Genomic DNA, 22,327 nt, shown 5'->3' with positions numbered 1-22,327 from the left:
GGCTTAATTAAACAACTATTGTTCCGTACGAAAGCCGAGTGTGTAAAAGAGCCAATGAAATCGCACAAGATGGCGTCGCTTTTCTCAATCGGGCCACCTTGGGGGCCCGCTGAGGAAAACAAATGACTTGTACGGTACTAGATAGATTTTCATATATATATTTTTTGTCTTTTGACATGTTTTTGTGTAAATGCGAGTGAAAGGCAGCAAGCAGCAGTAGACGAGGGCATCCACGAACCTTTCAAGGACTTTGCGTGAAGAGGGAAGGACCAGCTCAGTCTTTCTTTTGGCGACCTGGGCGCTTTTCCCCGTACCGTTACCGTCATTTCGTCGGATCGTACGTTACCTCGTGGCGGCACTCGGGCTCAGACCCGATTCTGCAGGCGGTTTCGGATGAAGCCGCGCACGGCGCCGATGGGCCTGGCGTCGGTCTGATGCTTCCTGCGGTCGATGAAGGAGACCAGGCGCGAGGTGTCCAGGCAGCGCTCGCCGGCGGGGCGGCCGTCGTCGTCGTCGTCCACGGCGGTTCCCAGCAGCCACGCCTCCTGCAAGCACAGCCCCGAGGGCGGCCTCCCGGCGGGGTCGGTCCTCAGCAGCAGGCGCACAAAGTCGCGCGCCGCCTGGCTGACGGCGTGAAAGTAGTCCCCGGGGAAGCTGAAGTCCCGGCGGCAAATATTAAGGCAGGTCTCCTCGGCGCTCTCGTCCAGGAAGGGCGAGGCGCCGCTCAGCAGCACGTAGGCCACAACGCCCGCGCTCCACACGTCCGAGGTCAGCCACGCCGGCTCGCCCAAAACCAGCTCCGGGGAGGCGAACTCGGGGCTGCCCAGCAGCGGGTGCACGTAGGGGACGCCGCCCAGCTGCGCCGCGTCGCCCAGGTCGGTCACCTTGACTGACGGCCGGCCGCCGGGACCGTGGACCACCAGCAGGTTTTCGGGCTGAGTGCGCAAAAAGGCCAGTTTTGACTCAAAGCCGTACGCAAGCGGCGGCGGCGGTGACGCTATGCACTCACTTTAATGTCCAGGTGAGCGATTCTGCTGTTGTGCAAGTAATGTAAAGCGTCCAAAATATCTCGGAGGTAGTGGGCCACCTTCTCCTCCGTGAGATTGCCCCAGCTGATGATGTAATCCAGGAGACGACCTTGCTCGGCCCTGTCGGCAAAAAGACCCTTGGTTACTCCCGCGTGGTAACGCTTACGATATGAGGCGGCGTGCGCTCCCGCTCACATCTCCAGCACCAGGACAAAGCTGCCGGGGGTCTCGTACGTGTCCACCAGGTTGACAATGTTGGGATGTTTGAGTCTGTGGAGGAGGTTGACTTCCTGCGTGACGCGGTCCCGCCTCATCAGCTTCTTGTTGACCAGCTTGACGGCCACCGGACGCTTGGTGGCCCGGTGGTCGCAACGCTTGACCACAGAGAAGCGACCCCTGCAACCAAGGGATAACGGGGACATTGAGTCCAAATTCTTCAAGACCGGGCGTGATTAAAACCCCACTGTCACCACATTTGACACTTTACCTGCCCAGTTCAACCACCTCGATGTAGTGAGAGTCAAAATTGTCTTTCCAGCTCACCCGCAAGCCATCGGTGGACACGGCTGACAAACGTACGAGCACTTTGGTTTCAAATCGGGACGACTTGAACAATCGCGGCGGCCCCCGGAGCCTCCTTCGACTCACCTAGCACTCGGAGGCTGGCCGCCGACATGACGCTGCCCAGCTCGTTGGCGGCGACACACGTGTACACGCCGTCGTCGTCCGACGCCACGCCGACGATCCGCAGGGTCGCTTCGCCGGTGTCGCTGGAACGTTAGCGTTGGGGTAAGAGACCGAGTCACGGCGATGGCAACCTCGCCGGAGCGTCCTCTTACCTGTAAGCGATACTGAAACGCCCATTGTTGGTAAGGTGACTCTGGTCGGGTCCTCGCCAGGTGACGGTGGCGCGGGGTCGGCCGCACACCTTGCACCTCAGGGTGACGCTCTCTCCGTTGTCGCAGGTGACGTCGCTCAGGGGCACCAGGAACTCGGGAGGTACTGAAGCGGGACGAGGAAAAAAAAAGGTTTTTAAGACCGTTGGAGGCATTAGCGGCGTGAGTTAGCCGATGAAAAAAAACAACACGAGACACTTGCCATCGTAGATGTAGTTTGGATTTAGAAGCTGGGGGAGAAAAGGGTGGGATGGTCAGAGGGGAATTGAGATTGAACTCTCCAGAGTTTCCCGACATGAACGTACCTTTACAGAAACTTTATTTGCATCTCTGGACTTTCTGTAACCGTTTTCCAGCTTGGTGTCTTTCTTGGACTCCTTCTCCTTTTTCTCCGATTTCTTTCGGATGCGCAAGGTGGTTTGCCAGGAAGACGACTTCCTGCTGCTGAGGAAAACGGTGACTTGAAAGCGTGCCGGCCGGCGGTATTTGACGGCAATCTCGCAACTTACTTTAGCGGTCCTTCGGGGCAATCGGGGACGACGGACGAGGTGTGGCCCAGGACGAATCCGGGGATCCAGCCTTCGGCGGCGGGGCCCTGCTCGGTCGCCGCTCGGAACACCAGGAACATGTTTTGCTGGTTGCTGGCCAAAATCTGAACCACCTCGCCTTGGCTCACGCTGATCTCGTCCTCCTTCACCGCCGTGTAGTCCTGGGTCACCAACATGGTGGATACGCTACTGCTGCTGCTACTTTCACTCTGCGTCAGAGGGAAGACAAGGGGTCGTTAAGCGGCGGCTCTACGGAATTCTGAGTTCGAGATCGGGAATGGCCATTGACAAAAACCGTGGTACCTCGGCTCGCTCGACCGGAGAGCTTTTCGAGATTCTCGGCCAGTGTTTTTTGCGTGCAAACTACACGCCAGACTCAAAAAGGGACTCGTTTCGACGGTTCGGTTCAACGTACAACTCGAGTCGAGGTACCACCGTATTCGCAAGTCCGCTTGGAGTAGAAGATATTGGAAATATGGAATCGCTCGAAGAACAAGAAAGACGGAAGATGGCAAAACGACTGACGCCGCGGCTCCAGGCAAAAACGAGCCAGGTGGTTAGGTTCAGTGAGAGAATCCGTTTGCAGGTGGGCCTACAAACGTCGGAGGTTAGTTGCAGTAAGAGGAGGATCGGGAGTTAGTCAAGCGTTGTTAAAAGTCAGAAATCAAGAAGCGGCCTCAGAGATTTGTCCGCCAGAGAAGTTAGGGACCAGAGAAAGTGCTGCCAGAGTCTTCGGAGCAAGCTAAAAGACGGGAGGGACACTCGCCAAAGAGCAGAAATGCGTAGTGGTGGACAGATTAGTAGCGCCGGCTTTGGCGAGACGGAGCGGGCGGGGGCCTTCCTCGCCCTCCTTGTTAGTTGGATCAGCAGCGGCTCTTTTGGTCTTACCCCGTTACTCTGAGTGGACTGGATGGACTGCTCGCTGGCGGACGAGCAGGTGCTCATCCGGTCAGCGTCCTTGCTGTGCGTGGAGTGTCTGTGGCCGGGGTTCTGGTTCGAGTTCTGACGGACCGGACTCTCGCCCGTCTCCCCGGGGAAGGTAAAGGAGCCGGGGCGGCTGGCCGGGGAACCCGGCATGGAGCTCCAGAAGCCAGATTTCTGACCGGGGCTGCCGGGGGGCGGCGGGAGGACGTCCTTGACAAAGGTGGGAGGGACCAAAAGGGGCACGGCCCGTGTTTTGCCGGAGGGAACCGAGGGCAACGCTCCGACTGCGCCGCGGACCGTGGGAGCGACGACGCTCGTAGGGGGCTGCGCTTGCTCCTCTACGGTCTGGCTGGGGCGCTTGCCCTGTGGGCTGCCCCCCGCGGGGAGAACTGGGGGAGGAACAGGACGAGGACTCGCACCTGGATCATAAGTGAGGACAACTAAAGCCTCCGGCACACCTCGGATCGCACGGGTGTGTTTACCTGACATCTTGTTGGGGCTGTCGGGGTCGGCCCCGGGGTGGTTGCGGAGGGGCTGGGGTAGGCGGGAGGGCTGGGGGATCCTGGACACTCGGCGGCAGCCGCTCGCCGGGGAACTTCCTGCCGCGTTGGCGGCGGCGGCGCTGCTTCCGCTGGGAGGGCCGACGCCGGACACGCAAGTACCCCCGCTGGCCGCCACGTGGTTCCTCTGATAGTCGATGGGCGAGGTCAGAGCTACAGAAAGAGAGATACAAACGGAGGCTTAAATTTTCAGCCAATCGGAGACGTCGGTGCTGACGGCATCCAAAAACACCAATGCCTATTTCAATTGACCGTAACCCCGACTTACTATTGAGGAAATTGCGCTGGCTCTCCAGTATTTGGCCGATCTGAAGAGCCCACACTTCGCGCACCCCCGGGTGGGAGGAGTGCAGCACAAAGGTCTCCACCGTGTCATTGGTGGCGCGAGAAGTCAGCATGAACTTGCAGGGGTCGCCGTCCACGTTCTCTTCCAGGCCTAAACTGTTCACCTGGATCGGCGGAAGCAGAAATCGACATTGAATACATTTGATAAGAAAGGCGACATTTCAACAATGGAGCCATCCTTTCACCTTGATGCTGTTCTTGTAGAGGAATCCGGGCGCCGAGAAGCCTTTCTTCTTGTCCAGCGGCTCGCTGAAGATGAGCAGCTGCTCGAAGAGGAAAACTCTCCTCTCCTTCCCCCGACCGAGCGCGCTACCCTGGGCGTCCGTCGCCACCGTGAACGTGTCCTGCAGGAGAAGGCGTCCCTGGGCCACGATCTTGCCCTGGAGACGGCGAGCAGGTCCGTTAAGTGGGAGTTTAAAATGAAAAGGACAAAATTGGGTTTCTTACTTCAAATCCCTGAAGCCGACCAACATTCATCATGTCGTTGCACCTTTTGGGTACGATGCACATGATCTCCACCGCTTTCTGCGAGAATCAGAAATGGCATCAAAAGCTACGTCTGAAAAATCGTCCATGGTTGGTCTTACCTCGAGATCCGCAGACTCCAGGCCTGCCTTTTTCGAGTGTTTCAGGAAATCCTAAAACAAGCAAATGACTTCAATACAACAGTATTGTGTAGATTGTTCATTTCTGTCATATTGTAGTCCAATGGCAAAGCAACCTTAAGCAAGAGCTGGTATTTCATAATCCTCTGGACCGGCTTGATGAGCAAATCGGTTATCTGCAGCCTGTGGCCAAGCCGTTGTTTCATGTCCTGCCCCGAAAATAAAAATCCCCCCAAATTAAAGTTTCCTCTCAAATGCACTCCAATTTTCTACCTTACCTCAAAGTAAGTATCGATATACTCTGCCACAACGTGCTCAGACTTGGGCTTGTTTTGGCAATACACCACGTATATGTTTAATCGTCGCTCCTGCGTGTAAAAAACAACAACAACAAAGACACAATTTGACGAGGAGTAGGGGGAAAAAAAACAACCACACACAGTAAATTGAACACACCTGTTTAAGAAAGACAGGTCCCAGTCTGTCCGGATCCTCCAAACATTTCTCCAACTCGCCGAGAAAGAAACTAAAGTAGACGCGGAGGAGATTGTAAGGACATTCAGGCGGAATAATCTAGTCCGAGCAAGATGAAAGTCACTCGTACTCTTTGTGCCAGTCGAAGATTTGATGGATGTTCCCAAAGACAACTTTGTCCCTGCCCTTCATGTCATCGGGGACGCCTTCTTCCTTCATTCTGCTCATGTAGCCCTGAACACAAGCACCCCCAACGCTTAAAACGGAAGTTACGAACATCTTAAAACTCAGTGAAGCCGTTGCACTCACCTCCACCACCTGGCTGAGATCTTTGACATAATCCCTCTCGGATTCCACCAAGTCCAGCAAAATGAAACTGGAGGAAATGGTTGAGTTAAAGTCAAGCGGAAGGTTAAGAAAGAAAAGGAAAAAAAAATGGATCCACATACTGTCTTTTCTTGAGGATGCTCGCACGCCGTTCGTCCATCTCTTCCATCGGGGAGGACGAGGAGAGGAGGGAGTTGTCCGAGGGGTTGAAAGAGGTAGAGCTGCTGTCTCCTTGTTCTACCGACAGCGAGCTGGGCCGGTCCTCCAAAGCCTGCCACGGCAAGTCCAAGGTTCAGAAACAATCTCATTTCGTGCTTAACATACAGGCATTTTCTGCTTAACATACACGCATTTTCTGCTTAACATACACGCATTTTCTGCTTAACATACACACATTTTCTGCTTAACATACACGCATTTTCTGCATAACATACACACATTTTCTGCTTAACATACACACATTTTCTGCTTAACATACACGCATTTTCTGCTTAACATACACGCATTTTCTGCATAACATACACACATTTTCTGCTTAAAACACAAATATTCTGCTTAACATGCACACATTTTCTGCTTAACATACACGCATTTTCTGCTTAACATACACGCATTTTCTGCATAACATACACACATTTTCTGCTTAACATACACAAATTTTCTGCTCAACATACACGCATTTTCTGCTTAACATACAGGCATTTTCTGTGTAACATACGAGTATTTTCTGCTGAAAGATGTGTTTAAAAAAAGTGAAACAAGCAAGCCCTGCTTCAATTTCCTACCATTTTGCTTTTGACCAGCTCCTCGATAGCGCTCACTAACTCGGCAGCACTCGGCGTTTCGGAGCTGGACGGGCGCACGGACAAACGAGAGGAGTTCTGTAGATATATGGAAAAAAAATTAAAATAAGCACCACTCCACAAACCACAAAAAGTTGATCCTTTAGGGCCTAAGTCCACCAGATATTTTGAGTTCACATCTATACGTTTGGACAATCTGTTACTTTTGAGCATAGCAACGTGGTGAACAAAGACCCTAAAAGCCCTTCTTTGTCAGATGAATGGTTTGATACAAATTTTAAAAATGGCCTTGAACCACGAGCATATCAATGGAATGAGCCGTTTTTTCAGTTTCGTTATTTCATTGGATTGGTTAGTGACATGATTTTTTTTATAGCTTTGGGCGTTGTCGTATTGAGCTTGGGTCAAATCATAAAACTTAAAACCAATTGGGAAAGTAGTGAAAGGTTAAAGGAAAAAAAAATGATGTGCCAGTAAAATGTTGAAGCTGAAAGTTTGTGAGTGAAAATGAGTAAAAAAAAAGGGAGAAGTAACCAAGTGTTCAAATTTACTGCATAATGAAGGGATGAACAGTCTTTAAAAAATGGAAAAGAGGGAGATGGAGGACTTAAATATAGATATAGATATTCCAGGAGAGTCTCACCCTTGCTCGGCTGTGCTTCCCCAATTAGGTTTTCTGGGTGAGCCTGTGTGCTCTCGTGGCCTCGCCAGCGTTTATACAGATGCCAATTATGAGATTAAACGCACAGAGGGTAAAAAGGCGGATGAGGACGAGCGGGGTGAGGGAAGGAAGGGAGGTGATGGCAACACAAGGGAACCTATTCATTTTTTTTCCACCTGGGTGAACGCTGCTTTGCTTTCATTTCAAGGCTCTCCAGCTTTTCGACATGCGGGAAAAAGCTGTCGTCTTGTTACATTTCGACACGCGTGAGGAGAACTAGCTAGCACTTTGGCACATAAGGCTTCATGAAGTCTGGACGTGAGAGTTAAAATAAAAAAAATGATAATAATAAAAGGAGACTAAGCGGTAGGCGGGGAAATTTTATATTGCTGGGAAAAAAAGTACAAAAAGGCAAAAAGTTTACGTTGGAAAAAGGGCGCCTACGTTGCTAGAAAAAGCAAAGGAAAAGGAGCATTTACGGCTGAAGCGTGCCGAGAGAAGGAGAGGGCAAGTGGGGGAAGAAAAGCGGGAGGAAAAGGGGCTTTTTTTTTAGATGGAGAGGTATGGAAACTGAGACAAAGCAAAGACAGGACATAAATCAAGGTAATGCTACATTATGGCAAACAATACAATCAGGAAACAAAACAAAAGAGAAACACAAATTAGTGTCAGAACAAACGTCTCCGCTGCGTTAAAAACTAGTCAGAGAGGAAAGAATAGGATGCAACACGGGAAGATAAAAGTCAAACCATATCAGAAAATATACTGTCCTAAAAGTGGACAAATTAAAAAATATGAAAACCATGAAGTGTCCTGCAAGCGTCACCCTTTTTTTGACTGTTCTGTTCCAGAATGTCTAATTTACCTTGTCGTCCTGTGAGTCTGCCTGTAGCAAGCTATGCTGCTGGATGGCCATGGGCGGAGGGAGGGGCACCGAGTCCGGACCCTCCTCGCCTTCCTCTTCGCCGCAACTCTGCATGCCCGAAGAACTGGATTTGGACAAGGTCCCGCTGGAAAGCCCTTCGTTTCGGACCCTCTGCGCACAATTTGGGAATGGATGGCGGATGCTAGCACCGTCTCTCCGACTTTGCACGCGTGTTAAATCCAGAAATGGCGGCCGCAAAGTGGCTCACCTCCTCCACGGTCTCGTCCTGAGGCGTGGCGGCGCTGTCGTCCGAGTCCTTTTGCGAGCCCACCGTCATCTCGCCGCTCTTCCTGACTTCTCGGCTCTTCTTGTGTTTGTGGGCCAGCTTCTTCACGTGGCCGTCTGCTTTGCCGCTGCTTAGTCGACGCACTGGGCTGGTCAGCCACTTACGCAAAGTGTTGCCTGCCCAAAATAAAAAATAAACACTTTGACAAGGGTATGAACCCATCTCACGATATTCGATTTATTGTGGATTTCGGAGGAGTGTCCGCGTACCCGGTCGTTTCGGTCCGGGTGAAGCGTGGGATCCCATGACATGACCGGGCTGAAGCGTGGCAGAAGATCCCGGCATGATGGAGTCGTTGCTGCACACTGACAAGGTGTCTGGAAAAGATTAAAACATCAGGATTTAGGGCAGGGGTAGGGAACCCATGGCTCGGGAGCCACATGTGGCTCTTTTGATGGGTGCATCTGGCTCTTTGCTAACCTGTGAGCTAAAATATGGAAATCGCTAGTGACAGAACTGAGATACTACATCTAGAACTGCTTTAATCTTCATTAGTTTTTTTGCATTAGACTCTTCTGGAATGCATCCTCTCATTGATTAGCAACAGCATACGAATTCTTAAAAATATTCCTTTTTTTCCACTCTAAAAGTGGTGAAATTACAAAAAAAAAAAATTGAAAAGGAACTTGTTTACATGTATGTATTTTGACTTTTAAATTATGGCTCACAAGGAATAACATTGGAAAATATGAATTGTTTGTGGCTCTTCGTCAAAAAGGTTCCCGACCCCTGATTTAGGGGGATCCAAAGCTAAGTACCTGACCTTGCTATTATTAACAGCGAACCAAATCACTGCGTGTGGAAATGTGTTGTTACCTTTATGGTTGAAGATGCCCTCCATCTCCATGGAAGAGCGAGAGTGCGCAATGCACAGCATGGCGCAGGGCACCAGGCCCTCCAAAGCCGGGGAGCGGTCAGTGGTCCTCACCAGGCACCAGTCGGGCTTATCGTGGCAACGCTCCAGAACCTCCACCGTCTGCCCGCGTCGCACCGTCAGCTCGTTGCTGTTACTCGCCACGAAGTCGTGAATCACCACCGTCAGCTCGCAACCGCCGGAGAGCTGCGAGAAAGCGTCGAGGAGGGGGTGAATGACCCATTTGCATGCGGTCGTGCGTCGCCTCGGCGTGATGGTGTTCTCACCTTGTCGCTGTCTAGGGTGTTCTGGGAGGTGCGGGAGGCCAACGAGATTGTGTCGGGCTGACTGCTGCCTTCGCCTTGACTGTCCAGATCCTCTCCATCCCTAAAGCAGAAGAACGCACCCTCGCATTAAGCTTTTCTACTACGGTCTTGCTTCAACTTATAAATTTGCAAGTATATGTTCAGTGGGCATTAAAATCGTGTTTACACGCTAATTAAATGACAGAATTTTGTCCCGAAAAGTATCCCCAAATCATTCAACAAGACTAAAGAGATCCAATAACTATTAAAATAGTCCGGTAAATAATTTTTTGTGTTGGTTTGCCTCTGCATAGTTGAAACCGATGATGTCATCGGAGGGAAGGATTTTGCCAGACGAACTGGAATAGGAAATTGAAAGTGGCTCGAATCACCATTACGCATTTCATGGGTTACCTTCGTCCCTTGTGGTGCTTGGCGGCGCTGGCTTTGGGAATATGAATGGGTTCTTTAAGCGCCCCCCTCAAGTGAATGGTGCGCTCCTGGATCACCTCCCGGATGTGTTTGATCCAGTCTTGCTTGTTCTCAATGTTGGATGCCTATTCATTCGGAGGACAGCAAAAATTACGGCCATTTGGAAATCGTCTTTTTGGGGGAACGGTTCTTTGACATAATTTTACCCACAAGTCTGAACAAAGCAAACGTTAGCATCGGCCAAAGTTTTAGCTGGGTGTAAAAATACACCATCTTTTTACCAATGTTAAATGAACCGATCCTTCAACTGCCTTGATTCTTTACAATCAAATATTGTAAAGGTTGCTTTCGAGTTGTTGTTTCAGACTTGTGAGGAGTTGAAGGACTGTATTATGGGATATTTTGTACTCACCATGGCTCCGTGTTTGGATCCCTGACTTAGCTTTAAATTTGAAATATGAGATAGAAAATTTCACTGGGTTTGCCATACAAGATATATATATATATTTTTGCACAAAATGGATTAATATGATCAAAAAGGCACAACACCAACAACCTGCTTTCATGAGGCAAATTAGGCGTGCACTATGGTGGTGAATGTGAGCAATAGTTAGTAATGAAAGTTGATTTTTAGCTTCATTCCAGACATCGAGAAAGATATTTTGGATTTTTTTTGCCACTTGAGGAGAGAGGAGGGGGATTTGAGACAATGACACTGAAAGCAGTGGTCGGATCAATAAAAGCAAAGTCGTTGCTTTGAAACGACGGCGTGCGGCCAGATTGTGGGCGTCGACAAGTCGAGCGAGTGTCAGCGACGTTGGCGGAAGGAAGCGTGTCGGCCCACAGAGAAACTTGGGACGCAAGCGTGCACAATCAAAGCACAGGATGGAGTTGTCTGAATTATTATTATTTTTTTTTTAAAGGACGGATTAGGCTGAGGTGGGCATCGTGACTATCGTAGGCAGTGACCTCAAAGCTGCTCATGCAAATAAAGGTGTTATCTTAGAGTGTTGGAAAGAGGACAGCAAAAAGACAAGGATGCAAACTTAATGTACAACGCAAAAAAAAAAATCAAGAGTTCAGACTAAACAAAATTGTACAATTCCGCCCAGTAAACCACACTGAATTTAATGAGCTGAAAATGAAAAATTCAAATGGACTAACTATTAAAACCACGTGGCGACGTGAGTAGAACATGCCAAAAAGCCACATGGGAATAGCTAGCGTCTTACCTTGAGGACAATCTTGTTATCTGACGTTGGCGTGCGTCCCACCCAAAGAGCAAATTTGCAGGGGTCACCCTCCACGTGCTCCGTCACCCCTAACTCGGAGGTCTACGGAGAAAAAAAATGCTCGTCACCGCTAACGTCGCGGACGTGTGCGCTCGGCGTTCGTGAGGACTCACAAAGAGTTTGCTCTTGTAGATGTATTTGCTGCGGCCGTTGGAGTCTTTGACCTCCTTGCTGAAGACCAGTGACATCTCAAAGAGGAAGAGGTGCCTCTCCCGGCCTTTACGGATCAGCGTCTTAGGATCCCACACCTGGAAGGACTCCTGAAGGATCAGCTCGCCCTGAGACTCGATGTTCTCATCAAAACCTGGGGGGAGGAGAATGGCGGCAAAGTCAGCCACCGTGGTCGCGATTTGGCGAGAAGCTGGCGGCCGGATGAAGATACCTTCCAGCATGGAGAGATGCATGGCGTCGTTGGCTCTCTTGGGGACGCTGAGCATCACCTCCAAGCCGTCTTTGATTTCTCCTTTGCCTTCTTCGCAGCATGTCAGCAGTTCCTAAAAAAAAAAAGCGCAAATACACTAAAGCACATGTGTCAAAGTGGCGGCCCGGGGGCCAAATCTGGCCGGCCGCATCATTTTGTGTGGCCCGGGAAAGTAAATCATGAGTGCAGACTTTCTGTTTAAGGATCAAATTAAAATGAAGAGTATAGATGTATATTAAATTTCCTGATTCCCCCCTTTTAAATCAATAATTGTAATATTTTTAAATCTTTTTTTTCCTGTGTTTTTAGTTCAAAAATCATTTTGTAAAATCTAACAATATATAAAAAAAGCTAAAATAAACATTGTTTTAGATCTATAAAAAACTGAATATTCAGGGCTTTTAATCTATTTATTAAAAAAAAATCTAAATATTATATCTAAAATGGTCCGGCCCACGTGAAATCAAGTTGACCCGCGAACCAACCCAAGTCTGACACCCTTGGTCTAAATGATCTGGTGGTCACTTTCTGTTTCTATCTGTTATTTCAGATGACGAGACCATAAAGAAATTCGTTAACCAAGATTTGTCCCTGTTTTTCTTTCGTCCGTGGCTGTATCACTTTAGGAATCAGCCACGTTCAGGATGAGTTCAGGTTCAATATTAACTGTTTGCTTTTAGTAGTTTCATTGCTCCAGGCCGCCATCCCGGAAGTTAGTTTTGTTTATAGACTTTAACCTTACATTCTTTGCTCAGTCATTTAATATCGACCTCTGCTTCCACGATAGTACAGCTTTTGTAGATGTATATTAAATTTCCTGATTTTCCCCCTTTTAAATCAATAATTGTAATTTTTTAATCATTTTTTTCTGTGTTTTTAGTTCAAAAATCATTTTGTAAAATCTAAAAAAATATATAAAAAAGCTAAAATAAATATTGTTTTAGATCTATAAAAAAAATGAATATTCAGGGATTTTGATCCAGTTCATTTAATCCATTTATAAAAAAAACAACAACATAAGAGTAGTCACCCGGCGGACATTTCTTTCTTTTTTTTTTTTTTAGGTTACCTTGAGCAAGAGCTGATATTTGGTGATTCTTTGCACAGGTTTAATCAGATAAGAAGAAATGGAGTTGGCCAGTCGGTGTCTTTGTTGAATTTCCTGTTACAACAGAAAGAGAGGAAATAAAATACGGTATCATGTACTTTAGTGTCGTTGTGATGTCTTTAGACTTACGTCGAAATAGTTCCCAGCGTGCTCCAGGATGAGCTGAGTAGAGTCGGGTTTGTTCTTGCAGTAATTCACGTACATCTGGAATTTGTCAGCCTAAAAAAAAAACACAAAATGATTTAAAGTTCTTCAAAGAACATTATCTTTAATTATGGCTATTGGTAAAATGGTACATACCCACGTCACAAAGCAATGGCCAACATCTTCAGGCAACTGTTCATATTTTTCCAGCTCTTTAAGAAAGATACTAATAAAGAAATAAAACAAAACATATTTAAAATTCTACAAAACATCATTTAAACCCTATATGGCCAAACATATATTTTATACCTGATTTTTTATTAATGGGATACTTTTTCCCAGGTAAAAATGGATGTAACATAAATTGTCTATGTTAAAAGCATCCAGTAACGTAAAGAAACTGTAATTGAACACTGGGAGGCGCTAAAACAATAACAAGTCTCTGATTTTCTCTGTTTCTTGATGAAAAGTAAGGAGTCACTGCTTCTGCTTACTTATGGTGGAATTCATAAAGATCCTGCATGTTCCCAAAGATGATGTGCTCCTTATTAAGAATTCCTGGAGGAATCTCCTCCACGCCACTGGTCATTTCCCACAGGTAAGTCTGCATAATGCCAAAATAAAAAAATAAAAAAATGTATGTGTCAAACTGGCGGCCCACGAAAGTAAATCCTGCTGTAAAAATGAAAGGATTGAAAAGGCAGTGCAACTTACATCCATGCACTCGCGCAGGTCTCGCACGTACGCCTTTTCCGTCTGAATCAGCTCAGCCATGATGAAACTAAACAAAATCATCAACAAGGCATGACATGGTGATTTATTCATTTTAATTATTATATAAAAATATATGAAAAGAAATAGAATGAGTTCTAATTTTTTTTTTTTTATCAGACCTGGTGTCTACATACTATGTGGACATCACATTTTGTATCCCAAATGTTGCCATGATGAAACTAAACAAAATCATCAACAAGGCATGACATGGTGATTTATTCATTTTAATTATTATATAAAAATATATGAAAAAAATAGAATAATGAGTTCTATATTTTTTTTTAAATCAGACCTGGTGTCTACATACTATGTGGACATCACATTTTGTATCCCAAATGTTGATATTGTGGCCTAAATGTTTTTTTTAAATGTGTGTTATGTTTAAAATACCCCAAATAATCCCATCCCCTATAAAAGCATTAAATTCTGTTCTAGTTGAATTAGACACCTACTCTTTTCTGCGAGCAGACTTGCGCTTCTCCTCGTTCAACTCGTGGGCGGCGTCCCGCAATTTGATGTCCGAGCCCGGAGCGGTGGCGGGAATGATGTCCAGTTGGAGATCCTTGCTCTGACAAACGAGAGACGGACGCAACGTTGACGTGGCCGCTCGGAGAATAAATAACGAGTGCGCTCGTATCCAGATACTTACGGCTTTGTTGGAGTCGGACGAGATGCCCAGGGCTTTCTCCAGGCTGCAACGGTATTTGTCCATTCGCAGGGAGAAGTCTCGGTAGCGCTTGTCCACGGCCGTCACCCATTTCTTGATCTCGCCGGCGTGACTGTGTCCCTTGTCGCAGAATCCGTCCGCCAACTGGATGAGCAGCTTCACGCGCTCTTTGGTTTGCTGCAGGAGGGAAACCGAGCGAGATGGTCGGAACGCCGCGTGGGTCGGAATGAGGGACGCTGGACCCACCTTGGCGGTGATGTGGAAATCCTCGTGTTCTTTTAGCAGCTCCTGCGTGTGGTGGATGCCGGAGCCGGTGGAGGTGTGCGTGGACAGGTAAAACTCCCCCGTGTCGTGGATCCACTCCAGGGCCTGAGAAGGAACAAACAGCGGGTTGACATTCAGAGGCTGCAAGCGGTGGGTGTTGTTTCTAGGTGTTTTCACCTGTTTGGCACTGCGTTCAAACACCACGTACTGCTGACACTGGTCCAGACGGCGTTTCCTCATGGTCCAGAAGTGGAGGACGCGATTTTCTCTCTGCAGCAGCTCATTGAGGATGTCTAAAAAAATACATGTATGATTAGTAATCTTGTATGTTTTTTTTAACTCCATTTTTTTTGAAATGCCACAAACTGACTTTTAACTTGCTGCTCCGGTGCTTTGACGTGACTAAGCATTCCCGGCATGTTGACGCTGTTCCTGTGCATGTACTTGAGGAAAACGTCGGCGTTTCTCCGAGCCAGCGTGCACGCCTGAGGACAAAGCGAGGAAACGCGTGCGCTTAGAGATGTAAAGAAAACCCCGTTTTTATCTCCCGTGCTGTCATTCCAACCTTGAGGAAGGCTTCCTTCTGCTCCAGATGTTTACTGATCATGGGGGTGACGTGGTCCGTCTCGCAGTTGGGGCCGAGTTTGTCCACTCCTCCGCACCAGTCCTCTTCTCTCTTATACTCCTGTTCCAGGCTTTCCAATACGCTGCACACCTGCAATGGAGATAAGAAGTGTGTTAGTGATTTTAATTTAAATGTAAATGTGTTTTTTTTTAAATCTATATCAGCCGTCATTCAATTCCTATGTCTTACTTGTTCTGAGGTTTTGTAAAAGGCCACGGAGGCGTTAACCAGCTTGAGTCTGTCCTCCATTTTGAGCATAAGCTGCTGCCAGTGGGACGCCACGCTCTCAGCACAGTCTCTGATCAAGTCCATGTCGTAATGGTTGGCCTGAAGCAGAGCCTCGGCCTTCTGCTGAACCTGCAGGGCGCTCTGGTGGGTCTTCTGCGGAAACGGACACGCGACGGATGAGCGCCCGTTCTTCTCCGCGCAGGTGCAAAAATAAACAAAAAGAACCTCGATGGCGTGCTGAAACTGCTCGTGTTCCCTCTGCAGCTGCTCGGCTTCCTGCAGCGAGCTGGCTGTGATGAGACCGGCGTTCAGCATCGACTCGCCGTTACGAATCCAACCCAGGACCTGCGGGGGAAAAAAAATGCTCTGAAATCTTCCCCAAGGTGGAAGTTTGAAAAAAAAAAAAAGCAAGGCCTCTCTACCTGTTTGACTTCGGCCTGCAGATGTCTCAATTGGACGCACTGCTCCAGGTGCCTGCGATGCTGCTCGGCAGCCAAGTCCAGCTCTTGCTGCTTCTCGTGGAGAAACTCCAGCAGGTCTTGGACGCGGGTCGCCATGTCCACATCGCGATCGCACAACAGCTCCACGCCTGATGGAACAATTTTTGGTGGAAACGGTCCTGGAGTGGTTTCTCATCGTCACCACCATCGCCTCGAGTCGTGTCCCGATTTTTCCGGGAAAAACTCACCGGAGGCTTGAACTTCATTCACGTATTGAAGCAGCTCCTGTCCCTGGTGGATGACGTCGAAGGTGAGGTTGTTCATTGTCAAGGCCTTGTCGGCGTGATGCTGCAGCCTCTGCTCGGCCACCGTCATGTCCTCCGTGTCGTAATCGTTCATGTGACCCGTCAGCTCCTCGTTCCACGAGTCCAAGTCGGAGATGATCTGAAAAGGGGGGGAAGGAAGCGTGTCGTGATGTCGAAAGGACGACGTGCCGCGCCGGTTTTGTTCTCAGTTCTCACGTCGATGGCGTCTCTCTCGAAGATGCGGAGCTGGAGGAAGAGCTCCAGTTTGATCTTCCTCTCCTGGAAGAGCTCCTCCATTTGAGCTTGGGCCTCATCCAGCTGCTGAAGCACGCTTTCAATGTGGTTGATGGAGCTGTTGTGCGGCGTTTTGTTGCTGGAGATGGCCGAATCCCTGACAGAGAGAAACCAGGTCAAAAATAATGGCGATCTCTACAAAATTGAAACTTTGGGCAGTGCTGGCTAATGAGTAGAATTATGAAATAGTATTTTTTTTTTCCAGTGTTGTAAGTGGCAATATGCCAAAGTTGTTGTGTGCTCAATGTCAAAACTGCTCATTTTTGGAGCAAATATGTTTCTTCTATTACTATCAGTAGCAGCTTGTCTTTGTCAATTATTCATCGACTTGGCTTTTTTTTTCGACCTACGCAAAAAACGCTTCTCCTTTTGTAGAGGACCGTATTGTAATATATGAATATGTGCGGCAGGCACGTATTCTTTCGGGCAAGAAAGTTGGTAAGTGATTAGCCGTTTGAAGGATAATCACAAACACTCCCACACACATCAGTAAACGAGAGATGTGCGGAGGAGAGCGCCACGCAATTAGGTGAGCGCTTTTAACGGCAGGGTTACGCAACGCCTGGTGGAGCCAACCCACCGGGAAATGGGCGATGATGCAGTGGACGAATGGGCAGGGGAGAGAAAAAAACGCAGAAAGACAAGAGATGGGAAGAAGAGAAACATTTGGTGCATTTGCACTACCTGAGCTGCTGGATAAGATCCTCGCCCTCCTTAATAACGTTGACGGTGACCTGCAGCGTGGTCTGCTGCTGCTGTCCGAAGCGTTTGATCAGATCCTGGACGGCTTCCACCGACTCGGCGTAAACGTCGTCCAGCAGCTCCTTCTGGAGATCTTCCAGCCACGTCCACAGCTACAAAAGTTGATATTGTTAAACGCAATGTGACTCATTCTAATCCAGGACGGTGCCATCAAGTGTGTGATTTATAGTGCAAAGAAAACTCAACAATAGGCAGCAGCCCACTTTAGCAGTACGTCAGCAAGCCACCACCACGCCAACCCTCCCTCGGCCCACCTCTTTGACGTGCGTGTGGAAGGCGACAGACATGTCCAGCAGGACTTTTCGCTGCTCCACGCGGCGGACAAAGTCTTGGATCCGGTCTTCGAGCTGGTGGGCGGCCTGGTAGATCTCTTCCGGGTCGCACTCTCCCGTCTGGGCCAGCTGCTCGGCCGCCTCCAACAATTTGTCCGCATTGGTGTAAGTGTTCTACACAAAACATAGGTAGAAGGTGAATGTCAAAATATCATTTGGCAGTTTAGTGATGAAACATTGCCTCTGCCATTGAGCCATGTGTGTGTGTGTTTTTTTAAAGCAAATCTGTTTTGAATATTTTCATTTTTTTATTTTATTTGAACCTACACAAATGATAAATCCTTTGTGCCACACATTCACCCTACTATAAAGTTTAAGAATAAAGTAAGCGGTCTACCTGGGCCACTTCCTCGAAATCTTCGTGTCGCTTTTGGAGGGCTCGGGCTCGATGGAGGGACTTGCCCACACCCGTGTGCTTGCTTAGGAAGGCCTCGCCGTGGTTCTCAATCCAGTCCAAAACCTGAAAAGACACCAAAAAGCCAAACGATGGAGGTCACCCAAAAAAGAAAGCCGACTCAAAAGTGACCTTCACCGTTGACAAAAGAAGAATTGTTACGGCTTGTGTTATTTGTTGAGCCTCTCGCTTTTTCTGCTTGACAGCATCTACATGGACTCCATAGCAACGGTTGCCATGTCAACACAGGACAGAATGCCCGATATTTTTGGACAGCGGTCCGTATGCGCATTATCATACAGGACCTTTTTGTGCCATCCCATTTTTAACCTTTAACTGGAGGAATACATTAGAATTTTTAAAATTAAAAAAAAAAAATGCAATGTCGCTTTTCACACTATGCGAGGCGCGGTGCAAAGAATACAATGGATAATGGGTGAGTGCATGTGAAAAGCAGTCGGTGTAAATTTCCTTAACAAATGATTTTCTTAGTAGTTCACGCCCCAAAATATTTTTTTTAAGAAGCAAAGGCTTGCGCGTACCTGCTGGACATCCTGCTGGAAGACGCAGAGCTGCAACCGTTGGTGGAGGCGGACCTTGCGGTGCTGCCAGATGTTCTCCAGCTGCCTCTGGTGATGCAGCACCTCATGGATGACATCCAAGACGTGATGCACCGCCTTGGAGTAGTTGGCCGACGCCGTCAGCGAGTCGGCGCTGCCCGGGGTGAGCGGTCGTTGCAGTTTGTCCAACAGGGCTTTGCCATCCTGGCTTACCTAAGGTCCGCCCCCGACAAAATGTTGGCATTCTTTGGTCGCGGTCGCCAAAAAAAACGCAAAGCCGTGGCGCCGTTTTACCTCCGAGTAGGCGGCCGTGATGTGCTCGTACAAGCCTTGGTGGTGGTGAATGCCGTCTTCCAGGTCCTGCAGCTCGGAGGGTAAATCCACTTCACCACACGCCTTACACCACGAGTCTACGTTGCTCATGTACTGAAGGAAGGAGAACCAGAAGCGCCCGCCCGCCGTCACATGATAGTAAGTCAGACACTTTGCCTCTCAAGGCTTTTCTTGACAATACATTTGATGAATTGGAGATTATTTTTAGACGCTCGTTGGCCTGCAGAAGAACTTTCTCAAACCTCGTGAGGAGAAACACAAATGAGTGTGCTGCTCTCTAAATGACCGCCAGGAGAACCAACACAGTAAATCTTTAAACAGGAGAGGTTAGTACAGGAACAATTTCTATTTCTGCTCGCAAAGATGAAAGACTTGCAACAATACAAGTTTTTTTTCCCCCAAGTACAGGTTCAGGAAAGTTAAATCGCGAGAATGCGCAAAAATGCGAGTTACGAGCAGAAATAATGGTACACGCGTTGAAGATTGCATGTAAATTTATGCACATGCATCAGGTTGCAGATTTAATAAACTAATGTGTATTTCAAAATCTAACCAATTAGGAAGTGATTGAAGAAAGTTAGCACTTTGGTGTTTGCATGACACATATTGTTGCAGGTAGGGAGGAATACTTTGAAATGGAAATGAGGAAAAGCTCAAACACAGGTTCCTGCTAAAAAAAAAAGGACAGTTTTTTCCAAACCTGGTCACACTTCTGGTGGAAGCTGGCCGACATCTCCAACAGCGTGCTGCGCTCGTCCAGCGCCGCGGCAAAAGCCTTCCACTCCTGTTCCAACTGGCTGGAGATCTGCTTGATCTGATGGGAGGCGTAGTGGCCCGATTCCAGAAGCCGGTTGCCCACCGACATGATGCGGTTGATGTTCACGTAGACATTCTGCAAAGAGTGTGGATTTACTGAGCCATTTCCAAAGCTCTCTACTTGTACATCGCCTTCGTTTCTCAAGTGTGGAGAGAAGAATCTCCAGAGGCCGACTGCTTTCATAATGATTATATAAATGGCAAGTAGAAATCAGAACTAAGACAAGAGTGCGCGAACACGGGTAGCTTTGGTTGAACTCCCAAACATAGTCTTCTTTTACACCGTACAAGAACATACGGTGGAAGTCCAACAGGGGCAATTCCAAGGAATGCTAAGCACAAGTTTGCAACAGTGACTTCATTTGTTCCGTGTTAAAGTCTGGCTATTTTTAGACAATCACGGTAACATCCTTAACTGTAGTTAACTGAAGTACAATTTGCCAATTTAGATTAGATAACTTTATTCATCCCGTGTTCGGGAAATTTCATTGTCACAGTAGTAAGAGGGTGAGAATACAGACACAGAAATTTTTTTTCGACTAAATATAGATTTGAAAGCGGTCTCTGAAAAGAAACCAAAGGGTAGAAAATAGGTATTGCTGGAATTGACTCTTATGTCATTTACTTGGGATGCTGTTTGAAAAAAAAAAAAGTCTGGTTGACCTTAAGACGTTTTTCATTTTAAGGCAGTTTGCTATTGTGTGGGCAAAAATGGTGAGTTCATTCTTGCCATATCCGCATCGCAGTTCTAAGATTCTGGTTCCAAACTCTTCCTAAATTGAATCAGACTATAGATATAAATTTGAGTGGTTTGAAAAGAGGACTTTTCGGGTTCTACTTCCTAAATTCAGGCTATGAATAGCACGCTGGAAAAGGGAGTACATCATGGGTGAGTTGATGTCTTACCATGCAGTTCATAGCAAAGTGGTTGTGCTGGGTTTGCAGTTCCACAGCGTGCGGGTGGTTGTTGCCAATCTCAGTGTAGCCTGCCAGGAACAAACCCTTGTTGTGCAAGATCCAGTCAAACATCTGCACCAAGGGAGGGAAGCAAACACACAAAAGTTTTTGTTCGGGCTTTACTGTGTAAAACAAGTAGTACTTGAGGTGCATTGTCAACTGTAGCCGTGTGCGGGGCTGTCATTTTTCCAGGTCAGCGTGCAAAAAAATGAATCTATTAAGGGGGGCCTCTTCCAGAGAACAACTGGTAGCCTATGGTGTCCTAGCAACAAGCTCTTGCTACTGCAGTGTATCCGAGACAGCAGCTATCGGTGTTACTGCAATCTGTTTTTTTTAAATTCCGCTAGCAGAGATGAATCTTGTAATTTTGCCTCATTCTGTCTAATTTAGGGCTGCGGGTTTCATCGGCCAATGTTAGACCGTGGCTTCCCTTCCACGCTAACTAAACTGTAGCTATAATCGTGGCCTGAATTGAAGCGCTCGCCACAAACCAGCCAAATCAATTTGCCGCTGCCATAATTAGGTTGTGTTTTTATCGCTTGCCCCGCGGTGATCGGCCGCTGTTGTTCCAAATTACCGCCGCTTCGGCGCCCCCGACTGCCGGCCGAGCGAGCGACCGACCTTCTCGGCGTCCTGCTCGAAGAGGCGCAGCTGCAAGCACTGGTCCAGCTGCAGTTTGCGAACGTGCCAGGCCTGGTGGAGGTGCTGGCGGGTGGAGTGCAGCTTTTCCAGCAGCTGCGTGATGCGCGGAACCAGGCCTTGGGTGTCGCCGTTCCTCGCTCCGCTGCCGCCGCCGCCCGTGCTGCCGTTTCCGCCGTTGCGGTTGGAGGGCGGCTCGCTGCTCTGGATTCGTTGAAGCAATCTGGATGACACCAAAATGAGTGTTTTATACTTTTTGATGCTCCCAAAATAGCCGTGGAAGCCAATAATGACCATGGGATCGGGACATCGCCCCTACATATTTGCTAAAAATCTGGTTTAATGCCATATATTTGGTCTAAGGTTGTTACCTCTGCCCCTCAGTGTCCAGTTCCTCGATAGGCGCTTTGATGACCTTCTTCTTGAGTGTAGCATGTTCTTCTATCATCCTCCTCGCTCCCTCCAGGTCTTGTGGGAAGTCTTTACGCGAGACCGTTTCCTGCATCTCCTCCAGTCTCGCCAGCATTTGCGAGGCGTGACCGGAAAACTCCTCAAACGCCACACGGATCTGGACCAAAGTCAAGAAGCACGGTTAGCGTGCAAGATGGTTTGACTTGACTTATGACTTGCTTAAAGCACAAATAATAATCGTGACTTTCTCCCATAGAAACTTGTTTGCAACTTAACGGCTGCTGAAATGGTCGGTGGTACTTAGCTCCTCCCACTGCTCTGACTCGCCTGTCCCTCGAGACAAGTTGCAGCTTCAGTAGCCCTTAACGCTTGGGCAGACGACGAGTCAGAGGTAAAATATGCACGGCAGACTTAATTGAATAATTGTCAAAGAGGAACTTTATTTTTGCGATGTAACGGAGAGTTTCCTCTTTTGACACTTCCAAAGAACGACGCACTTTGTCAGTAAAGGCTGGACGTGGTCGTAAGAGACGGAGTCCCATTTGCAGCCGTGTGAGACAGCAAAGACGCAAAGACAAGTTTATATTAT

General features: G+C 48.0%; 1 protein-coding gene across 3 annotated transcripts in view; it reads right to left on the bottom strand.

Annotated features, from left to right (window-relative positions):
- Positions 1-22,327, bottom strand: part of LOC144066733 (triple functional domain protein-like) — a 42,399-nt gene that overhangs the window by 837 nt on the left and 19,235 nt on the right. Inside the window, exons 7-63 of one of the 3 annotated variants that reach the window (XM_077590003.1) lie at positions 21,699-21,895; positions 21,310-21,550; positions 20,638-20,760; positions 19,616-19,807; positions 18,877-19,008; positions 18,565-18,795; positions 17,966-18,088; positions 17,551-17,742; positions 17,219-17,388; positions 16,457-16,631; positions 16,184-16,379; positions 15,918-16,084; positions 15,721-15,840; positions 15,457-15,648; positions 15,208-15,357; positions 15,013-15,127; positions 14,820-14,935; positions 14,625-14,747; positions 14,361-14,555; positions 14,164-14,279; positions 13,652-13,718; positions 13,432-13,541; positions 13,094-13,163; positions 12,923-13,012; positions 12,755-12,847; positions 11,647-11,758; positions 11,378-11,568; positions 11,205-11,306; positions 10,385-10,414; positions 9,955-10,097; positions 9,523-9,622; positions 9,199-9,442; positions 8,592-8,699; positions 8,305-8,498; positions 8,037-8,207; positions 6,493-6,588; positions 5,830-5,978; positions 5,690-5,756; positions 5,511-5,614; positions 5,363-5,432; positions 5,185-5,274; positions 5,023-5,115; positions 4,889-4,939; positions 4,749-4,826; positions 4,487-4,681; positions 4,225-4,405; positions 3,879-4,109; positions 3,361-3,815; positions 2,434-2,681; positions 2,230-2,365; positions 2,127-2,154; positions 1,868-2,030; positions 1,677-1,798; positions 1,516-1,594; positions 1,224-1,424; positions 1,010-1,148; positions 1-935 (exon numbers count right to left, since the gene is read on the bottom strand). The exon at positions 1-935 is cut by the window's left edge and continues 837 nt beyond it. In XM_077590003.1, coding sequence (XP_077446129.1) covers positions 366-935; positions 1,010-1,148; positions 1,224-1,424; positions 1,516-1,594; positions 1,677-1,798; positions 1,868-2,030; positions 2,127-2,154; positions 2,230-2,365; positions 2,434-2,681; positions 3,361-3,815; positions 3,879-4,109; positions 4,225-4,405; positions 4,487-4,681; positions 4,749-4,826; positions 4,889-4,939; positions 5,023-5,115; positions 5,185-5,274; positions 5,363-5,432; positions 5,511-5,614; positions 5,690-5,756; positions 5,830-5,978; positions 6,493-6,588; positions 8,037-8,207; positions 8,305-8,498; positions 8,592-8,699; positions 9,199-9,442; positions 9,523-9,622; positions 9,955-10,097; positions 10,385-10,414; positions 11,205-11,306; positions 11,378-11,568; positions 11,647-11,758; positions 12,755-12,847; positions 12,923-13,012; positions 13,094-13,163; positions 13,432-13,541; positions 13,652-13,718; positions 14,164-14,279; positions 14,361-14,555; positions 14,625-14,747; positions 14,820-14,935; positions 15,013-15,127; positions 15,208-15,357; positions 15,457-15,648; positions 15,721-15,840; positions 15,918-16,084; positions 16,184-16,379; positions 16,457-16,631; positions 17,219-17,388; positions 17,551-17,742; positions 17,966-18,088; positions 18,565-18,795; positions 18,877-19,008; positions 19,616-19,807; positions 20,638-20,760; positions 21,310-21,550; positions 21,699-21,895 — 8,637 coding nt within the window. In that variant the 3' untranslated portion in view covers positions 1-365. Of the gene's footprint in view, positions 936-1,009; positions 1,149-1,223; positions 1,425-1,515; positions 1,595-1,676; positions 1,799-1,867; positions 2,031-2,126; positions 2,155-2,229; positions 2,369-2,433; positions 2,682-3,360; positions 4,110-4,224; positions 4,406-4,486; positions 4,682-4,748; positions 4,827-4,888; positions 4,940-5,022; positions 5,116-5,184; positions 5,275-5,362; positions 5,433-5,510; positions 5,615-5,689; positions 5,757-5,829; positions 5,979-6,492; positions 6,589-8,036; positions 8,208-8,304; positions 8,499-8,591; positions 8,700-9,198; positions 9,443-9,522; positions 9,623-9,954; positions 10,098-10,384; positions 10,415-11,204; positions 11,307-11,377; positions 11,569-11,646; positions 11,759-12,754; positions 12,848-12,922; positions 13,013-13,093; positions 13,164-13,431; positions 13,542-13,651; positions 13,719-14,163; positions 14,280-14,360; positions 14,556-14,624; positions 14,748-14,819; positions 14,936-15,012; positions 15,128-15,207; positions 15,358-15,456; positions 15,649-15,720; positions 15,841-15,917; positions 16,085-16,183; positions 16,380-16,456; positions 16,632-17,218; positions 17,389-17,550; positions 17,743-17,965; positions 18,089-18,564; positions 18,796-18,876; positions 19,009-19,615; positions 19,808-20,637; positions 20,761-21,309; positions 21,551-21,698; positions 21,896-22,327 lie in introns of all 3 variants that reach the window. The other 2 variants (XM_077590004.1, XM_077590005.1) reach the window with 2 other exon arrangements.

Source organism: Stigmatopora argus, chromosome 21 (genome assembly GCF_051989625.1).
Source record: "Stigmatopora argus isolate UIUO_Sarg chromosome 21, RoL_Sarg_1.0, whole genome shotgun sequence".
Lineage (NCBI taxonomy): Eukaryota > Metazoa > Chordata > Actinopteri > Syngnathiformes > Syngnathidae > Stigmatopora > Stigmatopora argus.
Note: the sequence above shows the minus strand (reverse complement) of the source record. Positions and strands in the feature narration are given on the sequence as shown.